The 16884-nt window shown below is 44.4% G+C and overlaps 1 protein-coding gene across 2 annotated transcripts in view; it reads left to right on the forward strand.

Annotated features, from left to right (window-relative positions):
• The window catches only part of LOC112217468 (serine/threonine-protein kinase D3), a 54535-nt gene that overhangs the window by 32632 nt on the left and 5019 nt on the right, over window positions 1-16884 (forward strand). For both annotated transcript variants that reach the window (XM_042300634.1, XM_042300635.1), the window contains 11 exons: window positions 44-121; window positions 511-691; window positions 1059-1182; window positions 1441-1518; window positions 3423-3699; window positions 13938-13990; window positions 14146-14218; window positions 14715-14821; window positions 15260-15421; window positions 15607-15705; window positions 15888-16155. In XM_042300634.1, the coding sequence (XP_042156568.1) occupies window positions 44-121; window positions 511-691; window positions 1059-1182; window positions 1441-1518; window positions 3423-3699; window positions 13938-13990; window positions 14146-14218; window positions 14715-14821; window positions 15260-15421; window positions 15607-15705; window positions 15888-16155 (1500 nt within the window). The remainder of the gene's footprint in view (window positions 1-43; window positions 122-510; window positions 692-1058; window positions 1183-1440; window positions 1519-3422; window positions 3700-13937; window positions 13991-14145; window positions 14219-14714; window positions 14822-15259; window positions 15422-15606; window positions 15706-15887; window positions 16156-16884) is intronic.

The following is a 16884-nucleotide window of genomic DNA, read 5'->3' on the forward strand; positions in this document are numbered from 1 at the left end:
ATGATTGAACTTGCCGTTGAACGGTAAATCTTTGTGTTTTCAGATTGCAAATTTAACTGCCATAAGAGATGTGCGGCCAAGATACCAAGAGACTGCCTCGGTGAGGTTTCCTTTAACGGAGGTGAGTTTGTCTCAAGTGGTATTGCAACCTAAAATGTCCTCCGTAACTTGTCCCCACTATTTACTTAGCAGAATTTCTGCCCCCCCCCCAGTGCATTGAATGTGTTGACTCCCCATGTAGTTAGCAGCTAACCTAGTCCCATACGATATGTACTATAGCCAACTCTTCTTTCACAAGTACAGTATGTGTCTACAGCGGATACAGGCAGGGCCAAGCCAATAAGCAGTACCTGTCTTTATCACACAGATTACCACACTGTAAATAAGTGCATTTTAACGCTTGAATGTTTCATTCTTGGGTATTTTTTTTCTTCTACTTTTAAAGCGTTTCAAATCAATCAATCAATCAATATCAACCCCCCCCCCATGCTCCTGTGTTTCCTGTCCCAGAACCAGCCAGCCCAGGCCCCGACTCTGAGGCCACCATGGAGGTGGACAACAGTTATGTGAACAGCGAGGGTAGCCAGAGCATGGAAGACCCAGAGGAGCCCTCCACCCCAGACGACAAGTTCTACATAGAGGGGCCCTGTCTGGAAGGGGACAAGGACGAGGAGACAGTCAAGGCTATCAGGTACTTGCTTAGTCTTCTTTGTCCCGGGTGGGACATAATGCCTCAGCTATCCGCTGCCCCTGGAGTGTGTCTTTGGTCACAGATTGTGCGATGTCCCGTGAGAGACCCATCTCTTCCCGCACAGTCACCACTGGACTGGAAGAAATGGAATGGCATGTTTAACTCATTGAATACCTATCACGTGTGCAGATGCGTTCAATTGTGGAGCTCCTTTTGTGTGTTCTCTGTCCTGTTTTGTATATGGGGAAAAGGGTTGTGAGTTTGTTGAAACAATCACGTGGGCTTTATCGACGTGTGTCAGTGCTTTGGCTATTGACGCCAGGGCGCACGTTCGTTCATTCATGCGAGCTCTTGACACTTTGTGTAGCCCCATGACGAGCACTTTCATCCCCCTAATGCGGGTGGTTCAGTCCATAAAACAAACCAAGCGGAAGAGCTCAACCATGGTTCGGGAGGGGTGGATGGTCCACTACACCAGCCGAGACAACATGGTGAGAAACCTCATTTATAACCCTGGATTGTTGTATTAGCTGAATCCCAAATGGCACCCTGTTCCCTTTTGTAGTGCACTGGCGTTGACTGGAGCCCGAATAGGTCCTGGTCAAAAGTAGTGCACTGCATAGGGAATAGGGTGCTATTTGGGATGCACACATAGTCTTTAATCAATAGTCTCTAATCAATAGTCTGTATAGAGATGATATTGGTTTCAGAGTTCTTGATGATAACTCACTGCTTTTATCCATTTCCAGAGGAAGAGGCATTACTGGAGGCTGGATAGCAAGTGTCTGACCCTGCTGCAGAACGAAACGGGATCCAAGTATTACAAGGTAGTGCGTCTCTCATTATACCTTCCCTGTCCAATTATAGCAGTTACACAGACAAAATAAGACATTACTCAAATAAAAAGACAAGTCTGTAGCGTGAGGCTCTGAGACAAGCTAGAAAGTCCTGTCATACCGGTAATTGTTTTCTATTTATGAAGTGAACATTTTAGTCATGTTTTGTGGTGTTATTTTAGGACAGTAAGGTGTTGTCTTCCTCCTCCCACAGACAGACAGGCAAGGCTGTATTTTTCCTCTCTATTCTCTCCTCCCTTCATGTTCTTTTTCGCATGTGACCTATTGAGCCCCTCAGAATATCACTAATCCTTTGAAGATCTCGGAGGGAGACAGAGAGAGAGAGGTAGAGAGAGAGATGGTATGAGAGTGAGAGAGAGAGCAAGAGGTAGAGAGAGAGGTAGAGAGAGAGGTAGAGAGAGAGGTAGAGAGAGCGGTAGAGAGAGGTAGTGACAGAGAGAGGTAGAGAGAGAGGTAGAGAGAGAGGTAGTGAGAGAGTTGGTGAGAGAGATTGTGAGAGAGGTAGTGAGAGAGAGAGCTAGAGAGAGGTAGTGAGAGGTAGTGAGAGAGAGGTAGTGAGAGAGAGGTAGTGAGAGAGAGGTAGAGAGAGGTAGAGAGAGAGAGAGAGAGAGTGGTAGAACAGAGGTAGAGAGAGAGTGGTAGAGAGAGGTAGTGAGAGAGAGAGAGAGAGAGAGGGGTAGAGAGAGATAAAGGGGGGAGAGAGAGATAAAGGGGTAGAGAGAGGTAGAGAGCAAGGTAGTGAGATAGAGAGAGGTAGAGAGAGCAAGGTGAGAGAGAGAGGTAGAGAGAGAGAGGTAGAGAGAGGTGAGAGAGGAGAGAGAGAGGTAGAGAGAGAGAGGTAGAGAAAGAGGCAGCGAGAGAGAGGTAGTAGAGAGAGCAGTAGAGAGAGGTAGAGAAAAAGGTAGAGAGAGAGGTATAGAGAGGTAGTGAGAGAGAGCGGTAGAGAGAGGTAGCGAGAGAGAGAGCGGTAGAGGGAGAGAAAAGGGTAGTGAGAGAGAGGTAGAGAGAGGTAGCGAGAGAGAGGTAGAGAGAGCAGTAGAGAGAGAGAGAGAGAGGTAGTGAGAGAGAGAGGTAGAGAGAGAGGTAGTGAGAGAGCGGTAGAGAGAGAGGTACTAAGTAAGATGGGAAAAGCGAGAGATGGAGTGAAAGGGATTGAGAGAGATGTAAAAAGAGAGGGGAAGGGAGAAAGAGGTGGAGTAGGAGAGTACCCTGTGGCTAAGCCTGTTCCTCTTGTGGCGGATAGTCAGCACCAGGACCGGGGGGCTTCCCTGTGGTGTCTCTGGCTGCTGCTCCCTCCCTGCCTGGCTGGCTGCCAGCATGCCTTGTGCCCAGATTGGGGAGGCACGTCTTGCCTTTTAATCAGGGGAGCGATTTGCTTCCCCCCGGCCCGGCGGAGCGCCCTGTCATGTGGCGCACTCAGCAAACCGCAAGCAGTTCTTCTGATACTGGCGACAGAGGCGTGGAGGGGCCCGGGCGGGCGCAGCAGACTGGGCTGACTGAGAGACGATTGGCTGGCCAGCAGCAGAGCAGTTCCACTCCTCTCTCTCTCTTTCAGATGTTTTTTTCACCTTGTGGGTGTGTTGTCCCGCTCGGCTACAACAGAGGAAAGAAGGCGGAATGTTAAATTGGACTTGAAAAGCCCAACACACTTCATTCCTTAAAGGCTGTCAGAGAGTAAGGAGAGGCCATAGCAGAGGAAAGGAGAGAGGGGGAGCTAGTAAAGGTGGGACAGTTAGGACCCTATGCTGTAGGTGTATTAGTTCCTGGAAACCCACTTTTTAGCAACTGATTGGAGGAACCTCAGCCTCACGGGTCGTTTGATTGGCTGACAATTCGTTGTGACCTTTGAGCTGCTCATCTGACCCCATCCTCAGGAGATCCCGCTGTCAGAGATCCTACAGGTGGAGCAGGTGCAGGACTTCCACAGCCTGGCCCAGGGCAGCAACCCTCACTGCTTCGAGATCATCACCGCCACCATGGTCTACTACGTTGGGGAGAATAACAGCGGTCAATTCCATAACCCTGCCCTGGCCGCCACCGGCGTGGGGCTAGAGGTGGCCCAGGGCTGGGAGAAGGCCATCCGGCAGGCGCTGATGCCTGTCACTCCCCAACCCAGCGTCTGCACTGGCCCTGGACAGGGCAAGGATCACAGTGAGTAGAGTGGGAACCCTTCTGCTAATGTGATTGAGATCTGCTGAGGAGATGAGTGAAATGTAATGTTACGTAATGGTCATGTTTGTATGTGTGTGTGTGTGTGTGTGTGTGTGTGTGTGTGTGTGTGTGTGTGTGTGTGTGCGCGCGAGTGTGCGTGAGTGCGTGCGTGCGTGCGTGTGTGGAGCTTGAGTGTATTTGGGCTTTTTTGGAAAACACAGAGGGACTCCATTGTGGCCTCCCGCTGCCGGCTCAAAGTCTATTACTGGAAAATGAAATGGCGGCATTTTAAGGCGATTTAAGGGATATGAGGATTTCTGAGCCCTTTTGGATTTATCTCTGGCTGTGATAAGTGATATGAAAATTCCTGCCATTAATGAATTGATAGAGAGTGACAACATACACTGAAATAAAATATAAACTGAGCTACAGTTCATATAAGGAAGTCAGTCAATTGAAATAAATCCAGTAGGCCCTAATCTATGGATTTCACATGACTGGGAATACAGATACGCATCGGTTGGTCACAGATACTTTTTTTTTAAAGTAGGGGCGTGGATCAGAAAACCAGTCAGTATCTGGTGTGACCACCATTTGCCTCACGCAACGCGACACATCTCCTTCACATAAAGTTGGCTGTTGATTGCGGCCTGTGTGGAATGTTGTCCCACTCCTCTTCAACGGCTGTTGTGAAGTTGCTGGATATTGGCGGGAACACGCTGTCGTACACGTCGATCCAGAGCATCCCAAACAGGCTGAATGGGTGACATGTCTGGTGAGTATGCAGGCCATGGAAGAACTGAAAGAACATTTTCATCTTTCAGGAATTGTGTACAGATCCTGAAACATGAGGTGATGGCGGCGGATGAATGGCACGACAGTGGGCCTCGGGATCTCGTCACGGTATTTCTGTGCATTCAAATTGCCATCGATAAAATGCAATTGTGTTCATTGTCCGTAACGTATAACCCCCCCCGCCACCATGGGGCACTCTGTTCACAACGTTGACATCAGCAAACTGCTCGCTCACACGACGCCATACACGCTGTCTGCCATCTGCCCGGTACAGTTACAACTGGGATTCATCTGTGAAGAGCACACTTCACCAGCGTGCCAGTGGTCATCGGAGGTGAAGTCGGTTACGATGCTGAACTGCAGTCCGGTCAAGACCCTGGTGAGAACGACAAGCACATAGATGAGCTTCCTGAGACGGTTTCTGACACAGTTTCATCAGCTGTCCGGGTGGCTGGTCTCAGATGATCCTGCAGGTGAAGAAGCCGGATGTGGAGGTCCTGGGCTGGAGTGGTTTACACGTGGTCTGCGGTTGTGAGGCCGGTTGGACATACTGCCAAATTCTCTAAAACGACGTTGGAGGCGGGTTATGGTAGAGATATGAACATTCAATTCTCTGGCAACAGCTCTGGTGGACATTCCTGTAGTCAGCATGCCAATTTCACGCTTCCTTAAAACTTGAGACATCTGTGGCATTGTGTTATGTGACAAAACTGCACATTTTAGAGTGGTATTTTATTGTCCCCAGCACAAGCTGCACCTGTGTGATGATCATGCTGTTTAATCAGCTTCTTGATATGCCACACCTGTCAGGTGGATGGATTATCTTGGCAAAGGAGAAATACTCACTAACAGGGATGTCAACTAATTTCTGTACAACATTTGAGAGAAATAAGCTTTTTGTACGTATGGAACTTTTCTGGGATCTTTTATTTCAGCCCATGAAACATGGAACCAACAATTTACATGTTGCGTTTATATTTTTGTTCAGTGTAATTGAGTTCAACTCAGCAAAACAATTCGTGGTCACACAATGGAATACAATGTGAGTCAATTAGGGACAGATCAAAATTTGCTGGGGGGAGGGGCTGGTCCAACTCAACGTGTCATAGAAAAATGCACCCCTCTCCCCAATGTAAAAAATTCCTTCACATGACCCTCCCTTATACTGTAAAATAAATGAATCACCCTCCCCCTCATAGAATTAACTGAAAATAATGTTTATGACCACAAATAACAATAACTGTAGCGACCTTGTGGTTAGAGCGTTGAACTAGCAACCGGAAGGTTGCAAGTTCAAACCCCTGAGCTGACAAGGTACAAATCTGTCGTTCTGCCCCTGAACAGGCAGTTAACCCACTGTTCCTAGGCCATCATTGAAAATAAGAATTTGTTCTTAACTGACTTGCCTGGTTAAATAAAGGTAAAATAACAAAATAAAATAACAAAATAAACTTGGATATTGATTTTGTCACAAAAGCATGCTGAAGTGGCAAAGTTGATGCCACGCAGGGCTACGGGCCACAAGGTTGAGGGTTTGCCGACCACCACGTACAAGCTCACTCTCCCTGTCTATTTCATAACACTACATTTCGAGCCGGCTGCAGACAATGATCAACTAGGGGGAGATCAGATTTTCAACATTTTGATACCATATTTATAATTATATAAAATATATGCCCCAAAAAAATCCACCAATAGCTTTCTGTGCCAATGCACCACAACCAATAAACAAAGCATACCAACTTTGGGAACTTCAATATCATGGTTTGCGTTTTCAACCCCAGAATAAATGGACTATATCAATCTGGACAAACAAAAAATGCATCACCCTCTACCTTGTAGGCTTACCCAGTATCGAAGCCTTGGCTTGACAATTTCCAAATGTCAACAAAACAAAGGAGATGATTGTGGACTTCAGGAAACAGCAGAGGAGCACCACCCCCCACCACCCCCATCCACATCGACGGGACAGCAGTGGAGAAGGTGGAAAGTTTTAAGTTCCTCAGCGTACACATTACTGACAAACTTAAATGGTCCACCCACACAGACAGTGTGGTGAAGAAGGCGCAACAGTGCCTCTTCAACCTCAGGAGGCTGAAGACATTTGGCTTGTCACCTAAAACCCTCACAAACGTTTACAGATGCACAATTGAGAGCATCCTGTCGGGCTGTTTACCGCCTGATACGGCAACTGCACCGCCCACAACCGCAGGGCTCTCCAGAGGGTGGTGCGGTCCGCACAACGCATCACCGGGGGCAAACTACCTGCCCTCCAGGACATCTACAGCACCCAATGTCACAGGAAGGTCAAAAATATCATCAAGGACAACAACCACCCGAGACACTGCCTATTGACTCCGCTATCATCCAGAAGGCGAGGTCAATACAGGTGCATCAAAGAGAGGGCCGAGAGACTGAAAAACGGCTTCTATCTCAAGGCCATCAGACTGTTAAATAGCCGTCACTAGCAAAGAGAGGCTGCTGCCTACATACAGACTTGAAATTATTGGCCACTTTAATAATGTTTACATATCTTGCATTACTCATCTCATATGTACAATTGAAATCTGAAGTGTACATCCACCTTAGCCAAATACATTTAAACTCAGTTTTTCTAAATTCCTGACATTTAATCTGGTTTCCGAGTCGGTCACTGGTGCACCTCAGCCACGCGCAAGGTACTAAACGATATCATAACCGCCATCGATAAAAGACAGTACTGTGCAGCCGTCTTCATCGACCTGGCCAAGGCTTTCGACTCTGTCAATCACCATATTCTTATCGGCAGACTCAGTAGCCTCGGTTTTTCTAATGACTGCCTTGCCTGGTTCACCAACTACTTTGCAGACAGAGTTCAGTGTGTCAAATCGGAGGGCATGTTGTCCGGTCCTCTGGCAGTCTCTATGGGGGTGCCACAGGGTTCAATTCTCGGGCCGACTCTTTTCTCTGTATATATCAATGATGTTGCTCTTGCTGCGGGCAATTCCCTGATCCACTTCTATGCAGACGACACCATTCTGTATACTTCCGGCCCTTCCTTGGACACTGTGCTATCTAACCTCCAAACAAGCTTCAACACCATACAACATTCCTTCCGTGGCCTCCAACTGCTCTTAAACGCTAGTAAAACCAAATGCATGCTTTTCAACCGTTCGCTCCCTGCACCCGCACGCCCAACTAGCATCACCACCCTGGATGGTTCCGACCTAGAATATGTGAACATCTATAAGTACCTAGGTGTCTGGCTAGACTGTAAACTCTCCTTCCAGACTCATATCAAACATCTCCAATCTAAAATCAAATCTAGAGTCGGCTTTCTATTCCGCAACAAAGCCTCCTTCACTCACGCCGCCAAACTTACCCTAGTAAAACTGACTATCCTACCGATCCTCGACTTCGGCGATGTCATCTACAAAATAGCTTCCAATACTCTACTCAGCAAACTGGATGCAGTTTATCACAGTGCCATCCATTTTGTTACTAAAACACCTTATACCGCCCACCACTGCGACCTGTATGCTCTAGTCGGCTGGCCCTCGCTACATATTCTTCGCCAGACCCACTGGCTCCAGGTCATCTACAAGTCCATGCTAGGTAAAGCTCCGCCTTATCTCAGTTCACTGGTCACGACGGCAACACCCACCCGTAGCACGCACTCCAGCAGGTGTATCTCACTGATCATCCCTAAAGCCAACACCTCATTTGGCCGCCTTTCGTTCCAGTTCTCTGCTGCCTGTGACTGGAAGAATTGCAAAAATCGCTGAAGTTGGAGACTTTTATCTCCCTCACCAACTTCAAACATCTGCTATCTGAGCAGCTAACCTGATCGCTGCAGCTGTACATAGTCCATCGGTAAATAGCCCACCCAATTTACCTACCTCATCCCCAAACTGTTTTTATTTATTTACTTTTCTGCTCTTTTGCACACCAGTATCTCTACCTGCACATTACCATCTGATTATTTATCACTCCAGTGTTAATCTGCAAAATTGTAATTATTCGCCTACCTCCTCATGCCTTTTGCACACAATGTATATAGACTCTCTTTTTTTCTTTTTTTCTACTGTGTTATTGACTTGTTAATTGTTTACTCCATGTGTAACTCTGTGTTGTCTGTTCACACTGCTATGCTTTATCTTGGCCAGGTCGCAGTTGTAAATGAGAACTTGTTCTCAACTAGCCTACCTGGTTAAATAAAGGTGAAATAAAAAATATAAAAAATAATCCTAATATAAATTCTCTGTCTTAGGTCAGTTAGGATCACCACTTTATTTTAAGAATGTGCAATGTCAGAATAATAGTAGAGAGAATGATTTATTTCAGCTTTTATTTATTTTATCACATTCCCAGTGGGTCAGAAGTTTACATACACTCAATTAGTATTTGGTAGCATTGCCTTTAAATTGTTTAAATTGGGTCAAACGTTTTGTGTAGCCTTCCACAAGCTTCCCACAATAAGTTGGGTGAATTTTGGCCCATTCCTCCTGACAGAGCTGGTGTAACTGAGTCAGGTTTGTAGGCCTCCTTACTCACACACGCTTTTTCAGTTCTACTCACAAATTTTCTATAGGATTGAGGTCAGGGCTTTGTGATGGCCACTCCAATACCTTGACTTTGTTGTCCTTGCCACAACTTTGGAAGTATGCTTGGGGTCATTGTCCATTTGGAAGAACCATTCGCGACCAAGCTTTAATTTCCTGACTGATGTCTTGAGATGTTACTTCAATATATCCACATAATTTTCCTCCCTCTTGATGCCATCTATTTTGTGAAGTGCACCAGTCCCTCCTGCAGCAAAGCACCCCCACAACACCCCCGTGCTTCACGGTTGGGATGGTGTTCTTCGGCTTGCAAGCCTCCCCCTTTTTCCTCCAAACATAGCGAGGGTCATTATGGCCAAACAGTACTTTTTTTTGTTTCATCAGACCAGAGGACATTTCTCCAAAAAGTACAATCTTTGTCCCCATGTGCATTTGCAAACCGTAGTCTGGCTTTTTTATGGCGGTTTTGGAGCAGTGGCTTCTCCTTGCTGAGCAGCCTTTCAGGTTATGTTGATATTGGACTCGTTTTACTGTGGATATAGATACTTTTGTACCTGTTTCCTCCAGCATCTTTACAAGGTCCTTTGCTGCTGTTCTGGGATTGATTTGCAGTTGTCGCACTAAAGTACATTCATCTCTAGGAGACAGAATGCGTCTCCTTCCTGAGCGGTATGACGGCTACGTAGTCCCATGGTATTTATACTTTTGTACTATTGTTTGTACCGATGAACGTGGAACCTTCAGGCATTTGGAAATTGCTCCGAAGGATGATCCAGACTTGTGGAGGTCTACAATTTTTTGAAATACATCCACAGGTACATCTCCAATTGACTCAAATTATGTCAATTAGCCTATCAGAGGCTTCTAAAGCCATGACATCATTTTCTGAAAATGTCCAAGCTGTTTTAAGGCACAGTCAACTTAGTAATATGTAAACTTCCGACCCACTGGAATTGTGATACAGTGATTTATAAGTGAAATAATCTGTCTGTAAACAATTGTTGAAAAAATTACTTGAGTCATGCACAAAGTAAAGGCCCTAACCGACTTGCCAAAACTATAGTTTGTTAACAAGACATTTGTGGAGCGGTTGAAAAATGAGTTTTAATGACTTCAACCTAAGTGTATGTAAACTTCTGACTTCAACCTTATATACTGCATTCTATACTATTCTACTGTATATTAGTCTATGCCGCTGTGAGATTGCTCGTCCACATATTTATATATTTTTAATTCCGTTCCTTTACTTATATTTGTGTGTATTGGGTAAATGTTGTGAAATTGTTAGATAATACTTATTAGATATTGCTACTCTGTCGGAACTAGAAGCACAAGCATTTCGCTAAGTCAAGCCATTGTTTATAGAGAAAATTCGAGCAGAAGAGCGAATGTAAACCAGGGAAAAACCACGCTAACCTCCCCTGTGACCAATAAAAAAACACACAACCCTCCCCAAAGCAAAAAAAATACATTTGACAACCCTCACCTATTTTGGACCACCCCTCCCCCCTGTGAATTTCTATCTGTCCCTTAGCGATCTTTGGTTATTTGATGGTTACCTATTCTCACGGGTTCAAACTAGTGGCCTACCTACCTCAAGCCCAATTAAAACATAGTTTCTATTGGTTGAGGTCTTTGGGTTCAATTTTGCATCAACATTTTGCTTGTGTCCCAAATGGCACATATTCCCAAAATATAGTGACTCTGTTTAAAAGTAATGCACTACATAGGGAATAGGGTGCCATTTGGGACGCCACCTTTGTTCCACTGGCCTGTGCATTCAGTGCAGACAGCTTGATATATTTCTATGGATTGTGTTACATAAGCCCAGTCTTTGGGTGACCCAGCTGATTGGTATTTGGTGGCCCACTTCTGGGATCGGACTGCTGGTATAGATCAGTCCGAGTTCAGAACCAATGGAAACTCCAATGGAAATGTACTGAAAGTACAGGCTTTGGGCATTCACCTAAATAGATTTGTACTTATTCTTTACATACAGCATATAAAAATATACAGTGCATTCGGAAAGTATTCAGACCCCTTCCCTTTTTCCACATTTACATTTTTTTAAGCCATATTCTAAAATGGATCAAATAAAATAAAATCCTCATCAATCCACACACAATACCCCATAATGACAAAGTGAAAACAGGTTTTTAGAAATGTTTTCTCATTTATTAAAAATAAAAGATAGAAATACCTTATTTACATAAGTATTCAGACCCTTTGAAATTGAGTTCAGATGCATCCTGATTCCATTGATCATCCTTGAGATGTTTTCTAATTTGATTGGAGTCCACCGGTGGTCAATTCAATTGATTGGACATGACAGTGCATGTCAGAGCAAAAACTAAGCCATGAGGTCGAAGGAATTGTCCAAAGAGCTCCGAGACAGGATTGTGACAGCCCGCTTGGAGTTTGCCAAAAAGGCCCTAAAGGACTCTCAGACCATGAGAAACAAGATTCTCTGCTTTGATGAAAACAAGATTGAACTCTTTAGCCTAAATGCAAAGCGTCCCGTCTAAAGGAAACCTGGCACCATCCTTACGGTGAAGCATGGTGGTGGAAGCATCATGCTGTGGGGAGATTTTTCAGGGACTGGGAGACTAGTCAGTATCGAGGGAAAGATGAACGGAGGAAAGTACAGAGAGATCCTTGATGAAAACCTTCTCCTATGCGCTCAGGACCTCAGGCTGGGTTAAGGTTCACCTTCCAACAGGACAAGGGCCCTAAGCACACAGCCAAGACAGCGCATGAGTGGCTTCGGGACAAGTCTCTGAATGTCCTTAAGTGGCCCAGCCAGAGCCCGGACTTGAACCCGATCTAACATCTCTGGGGAGACCTGAAAATAGCTGTGCAGCAACGCTCCCCATTCAATCTAACAGAGCTTGAGAGGATCTGCAAAGAATTGGAGAAACGTCCCAAATACAGGTGTGCCAAGCTTGTAGTGTCATACCCAAGAAGCTGTAAGGCTAGAAATGCTGCCAAAGGTGCTTCAACAAAGTACTAAGTAAAGGGTCTGAATACTTATGCAAATGTGATTTCCGTTTTTTATTTTTAATAGACAAAAACTTTTTTTTCTTTGTCATTATGGGTTATTGTTGTGTAGATTGATAGAGGGGAAACGATTCAATCAATTTAATCAATTTTGGAGGTTGTAACATAACAAAATGTGGAAAAAGTCAAGGGGTCTGAATACTTTCCGAATGTACTGTATACTATAAAAAGGGACATTTTCTGAAGAAAATGTGTGTGCTTGCTTTAGCTTGAATAGTTAAGCATCATATCTACTTTAAATATACAGTACCAGTCAAAAGTTTGGACACACCTACTCAAGGGTTTTTATTTATTTTTACTATTTTATACATTGTAGAATAATAGTGAAGACATCAAAACTATGAAATAACACAAATGGAATCACGTTAACCAAAAATGGGTTAAAACAAATAAAAATATATTTAATATTTTAGTTTCTTCAAAGTGGCCACCGTTTGCCTTGATGACAGCTTTGCACATGCTTGGCATTCTCTCAACCAGCTTCACCTGGAATGCTTTTCCAACAGTTTTGAAGGAGTTCCCACATATGCTGAACACTTGTTGGCTGCTTTTCCTTCACTCTGCGGTCCAACTCATACCAAACCATCTCAATTGGGTTGAGGTCGGGTGATTGTGGAGGCCAGGTCATCTGGTGCAGCACTCCATTACTCCTTCTTTGTCAAATTGCCCTTACACAGCCTAGAGGTGTGTTGGGTCATTGTCCTGTTGAAAAATAACTGCAAACCAGATGGGATGGTGTATCGCTGCAGAATGCTGTGGTAGCCATGCTGGTTAATTGTGCCTTGAACTCTAAATAAATCAGAGTGTCACCAGCAAAGCACCCCCACACCATCACATCTCCTCCTCCATGCTTCACGGTGGGAACCACGCATGCGGAGATCATCCGTTCACCTACTCTGCGTCTCACAAAGACACGGCGGTTGGAACCAGAAATCTCAAATTTGGACTCATCAGACCAAAGGACAGATTTCCACTGGTCTAATGTCCATTGCTCGTGTTTGTTTTATTATTGGTGTCCTTTTGTAATGGTTTCTTTGCACTAAATTCGACCATGAAGGCCTGATTCACACAGTCTCCTCAGAACAGTTGATGTTGAGATGTGTCTGTTACTTGAACTCTGTGAAGCATTTATTTGGGCTTCAATTTCTGAGGCTGGTAACTTAAATGAACTTATCCTTTGCAGCAGAGGTAACTCTGGGTCTTCCTTTCCTGTGGCAGTCCTCATGAGACCCTGTTTCATCATAGAGCATGATGTTTTTCGCGACAGCACTTGAAGAAACTTTCAAAGATCTTGAAATAGTCCGGAATGACTGACCTTTATGCCTTAAAGTCATGATGGACTGTCATTTCTCTTTGCTTATTTGTATATGGACTTGGTCTTAGGGCTATCGTCTGTATACCACTCCAGACCTTGTCACAACTCAAAAACATTAAGAAGGAAAGAAATTCAAAAAAAATGAACTTTTAACTAGGCACACCTGTTAATTGAAATGCATTCCAGGTGACTACCTCATGAAGCTGGTTGAGAGAATGCCAACCTGTCATTAAGTCAAATTGTGGATACTTTGAAGAATCTCAAACATAAAATATATTTAGATTTGTTTAACACTTTCTTGGTTACTACATGATTCCATATGTGTTATTTCGTTCTTTGGATGTCTTCACTATTATTCTACAATGTAGAAAATAGTCAAAAATAAAGAAAAACCCTGGAATGAGTAGAGGTGTCCAAGCATTTGACAATTAAGAATATAATCATGTTTCCTTTCCTTGGACCTGCTTCAAATAGAGCTGGATCATTTACTGTTTCCAAAGCCTCACAGAATATTTTTCTTGTCTCTTCAGATGACCTTTCAATCAGCATATCAGTGTCTAACTCACAGATCACAGAGAATGTGGTAAGTGTATATCAAATACCGCATATTAGATATGTATAGCTACAGCTCCACACGCATTCCTGATAACTGAGTGATTTAGGAATATTTAAAAATGTCTGCAAAATGTTAGATGGATTGTCTGTTTAGTGAAATATGTTTTTTATCTTTTTTTTTAGGATATCAGTTCAGTCTACCAGATCTTTGCTGATGAGGTCCTGGGGTCGGGCCAGTTTGGGATTGTGTATGGAGGTAAGTCAGACTGACTCTACAGTAGTTCCATTGGCTTTATGTACATTGTGAAGTGGGAAGGAAATTCAGCAACTCTTCAGGACCGTGGAAGTTGAAAAGAGCTTATTTTTTTTGCTTTTAACAGTAACAAAGCTATTTTTTGAATCAACTTCCACAGTCTTCCTTAGAGTTTCTGAATTTCCCCTTCACTTCAGTTTGCTCCTCAATTCATGCACCTTGGTTGGAGAGCGTGGTAGCAGCAGAGTTCCCTTCCCTTTGGCTTCATGTACATCCATCCAGCCATGTTTTCTTCTCTTTATAGTGGCTTTAATTCACAGGGAGAGGGAGGCTACTAGTTTGTTTTTCTTTGTATGCTTTGCAAATAAACTTTTATTAGTGGAATTCCTCGCCGTCGGTCTATTCTATAGTTGGAGACAGAGGAAGAAATACAGACAGTTCATTTGCAACAGTCTGCAGGGAGTAGCCTGTGATTTATCTTTTTAATGTCCGTGCTTAGGTAAACACAGAAAGACTGGGAGAGACGTGGCCATCAAAATCATCGACAAGATGAGGTTCCCTACCAAGCAGGAGAGCCAGCTGAGGAACGAGGTGGCTATTCTCCAGGTAGACAAAGGACTGCGAAGCCTGGCTCTTTCACAGCCAGTCTAGACCCCGATAGCCTGGGAATCTGAATCTTGTTAGCTACGTTTCGCTATTGTTTCACTGAACAACATTAGTAAAACGTAGAGATCCAGTTTGGAGTCCCGGGTTAGACCCTTGAAGAGCTATTCTGAAGAAATGATGTACTTTTTCTGATTTCAAAGTGCGTCTGTGGACCCTGGTATATACATATCTCCATTTGTGGAGTGTGGTGTTAGTTGATTAAAAAAAAAAACATCTAATGTGTGTTCAGCACTATCCTCTGCATAGTGGAGGTCATCTGTCACCAAGCACATAGAGAACACGTTTCGGTATATCTTAGATCTCCTTCTCCCTAATTGCACGTCAGGCATAAATATTACATTTTGAATTGAATTAAATCCCTGTCTCCCTGCCTGTCAGAACCTTCACCATCCTGGGATCGTCAACCTGGAGTGCATGTTCGAGACTCCAGAGCGGGTCTTTGTTGTCATGGAGAAGCTCCATGGCGACATGCTGGAGATGATCTTGTCCAGTGAGAAGAGCAAGCTCCCTGAGCGTCTCACCAAGTTCCTAGTCACACAGGTCAGTTATAGAAAAATATCATTTATACTAATGAACCACAGTAACACTTTACGCAAAGTGTTTTTATTACTGTGTAATTGTTCCTGTACCCTAGAGATAATTACACAATACTGGTAAGCCACTGTAATGACAAGTACCACAGCTCAGCCAATAGTAAGTCTCCCCATGTGCTTCGTGACCCACAGATCCTGGTGGCTTTGAGGCATCTCCATTTTAAGAACATCGTTCACTGTGACCTGAAGCCTGAGAATGTGCTGCTGGCTTCCGCAGAGCCCTTCCCTCAGGTGAGTACATGAGCTGTCCGCCACAACAAGCGGACTGGGCTATTGGGCTCATTGTGATTTTGATTTATTTAACCAGATCAATTACTTATAATTACTTTGCTTACTAAAGCCTTAAAAATGGAACTTACCCATAAGGAATGGCAGCACAAGGATGACCTTGGTTCCTATGTGTGTTCCTATAGGTGAAGCTTTGTGACTTCGGCTTCGCTCGCATCATCGGCGAGAAGTCGTTCAGGCGCTCCGTGGTGGGCACGCCCGCCTACTTGGCGCCTGAGGTCCTACGCAGTAAAGGCTACAACCGTTCCCTGGACATGTGGTCGGTGGGCGTGATCGTTTACGTCAGCCTCAGCGGGACCTTCCCCTTCAACGAGGACGAGGACATCAACGACCAGATCCACAACGCTGCCTTCATGTACCCTCCCAACCCCTGGAAGGACATCTCTGGAGAGGGTAAGAGCGAGTGGGTGGGTGCATCCCAAATGGCACCATATTCCCTTTATAGTGCACTATGTAGCGAATACGGTGTCATTGAGGACGCACTGGGTTTTTTTTAATGATCAAAAATACATGTTTTTTCCCTTCTTTACAACATGTCCAATTTTGCTATTATGGATCATTTATTTTGAGAGCCATCTATAGCACTCTCGCTTTATAAGTAGATTCTAGACAATAGTCATGCACTGGCGCTTTTTACAGTCACCAACCCTGTAATCACCAAGTAATTGGCCATTACAGGATAAATACACTGTTGACTCACTCAGTGTACTTACAGTGTGATCTCTTGGGGTTTAATCCTGGTCAAAACTAGACTGTGGCTCCATCCCAAATGGCACCCTATAAAGCCCATAGGGCTCTGGTCAAATGTAGTGCACCGTAAATGGAAAAGGGTGCCATTTGGGATGTGGCGTGTTTTCCTATTGGGTTGACCAGTAGACCGCCTTAGTTTCTGTTTCCCAGGGTCGCTGTGGTTGGTCTTCACCTTTCTCAGTGTGGTCTTTTTCAGTTTCTCCCCTCAGAAAAAGAAGCCTACTGCTCAGCTCTTTGGAAGTGTCTTTGGAACTTTCTTTGTTACTTTAAGACTGATAATAGCGTAATATTTGTTTAGTCCTAATTGACTCAACCTAGAGGTAGCCATGTACACTATACAGTGGGGCAAAAAAGTATTTAGTCAGCCACCAA

This window comes from Oncorhynchus tshawytscha, linkage group LG18 (assembly GCF_018296145.1).
Source record: "Oncorhynchus tshawytscha isolate Ot180627B linkage group LG18, Otsh_v2.0, whole genome shotgun sequence".
In the NCBI taxonomy this organism is placed as follows: domain Eukaryota; kingdom Metazoa; phylum Chordata; class Actinopteri; order Salmoniformes; family Salmonidae; genus Oncorhynchus; species Oncorhynchus tshawytscha.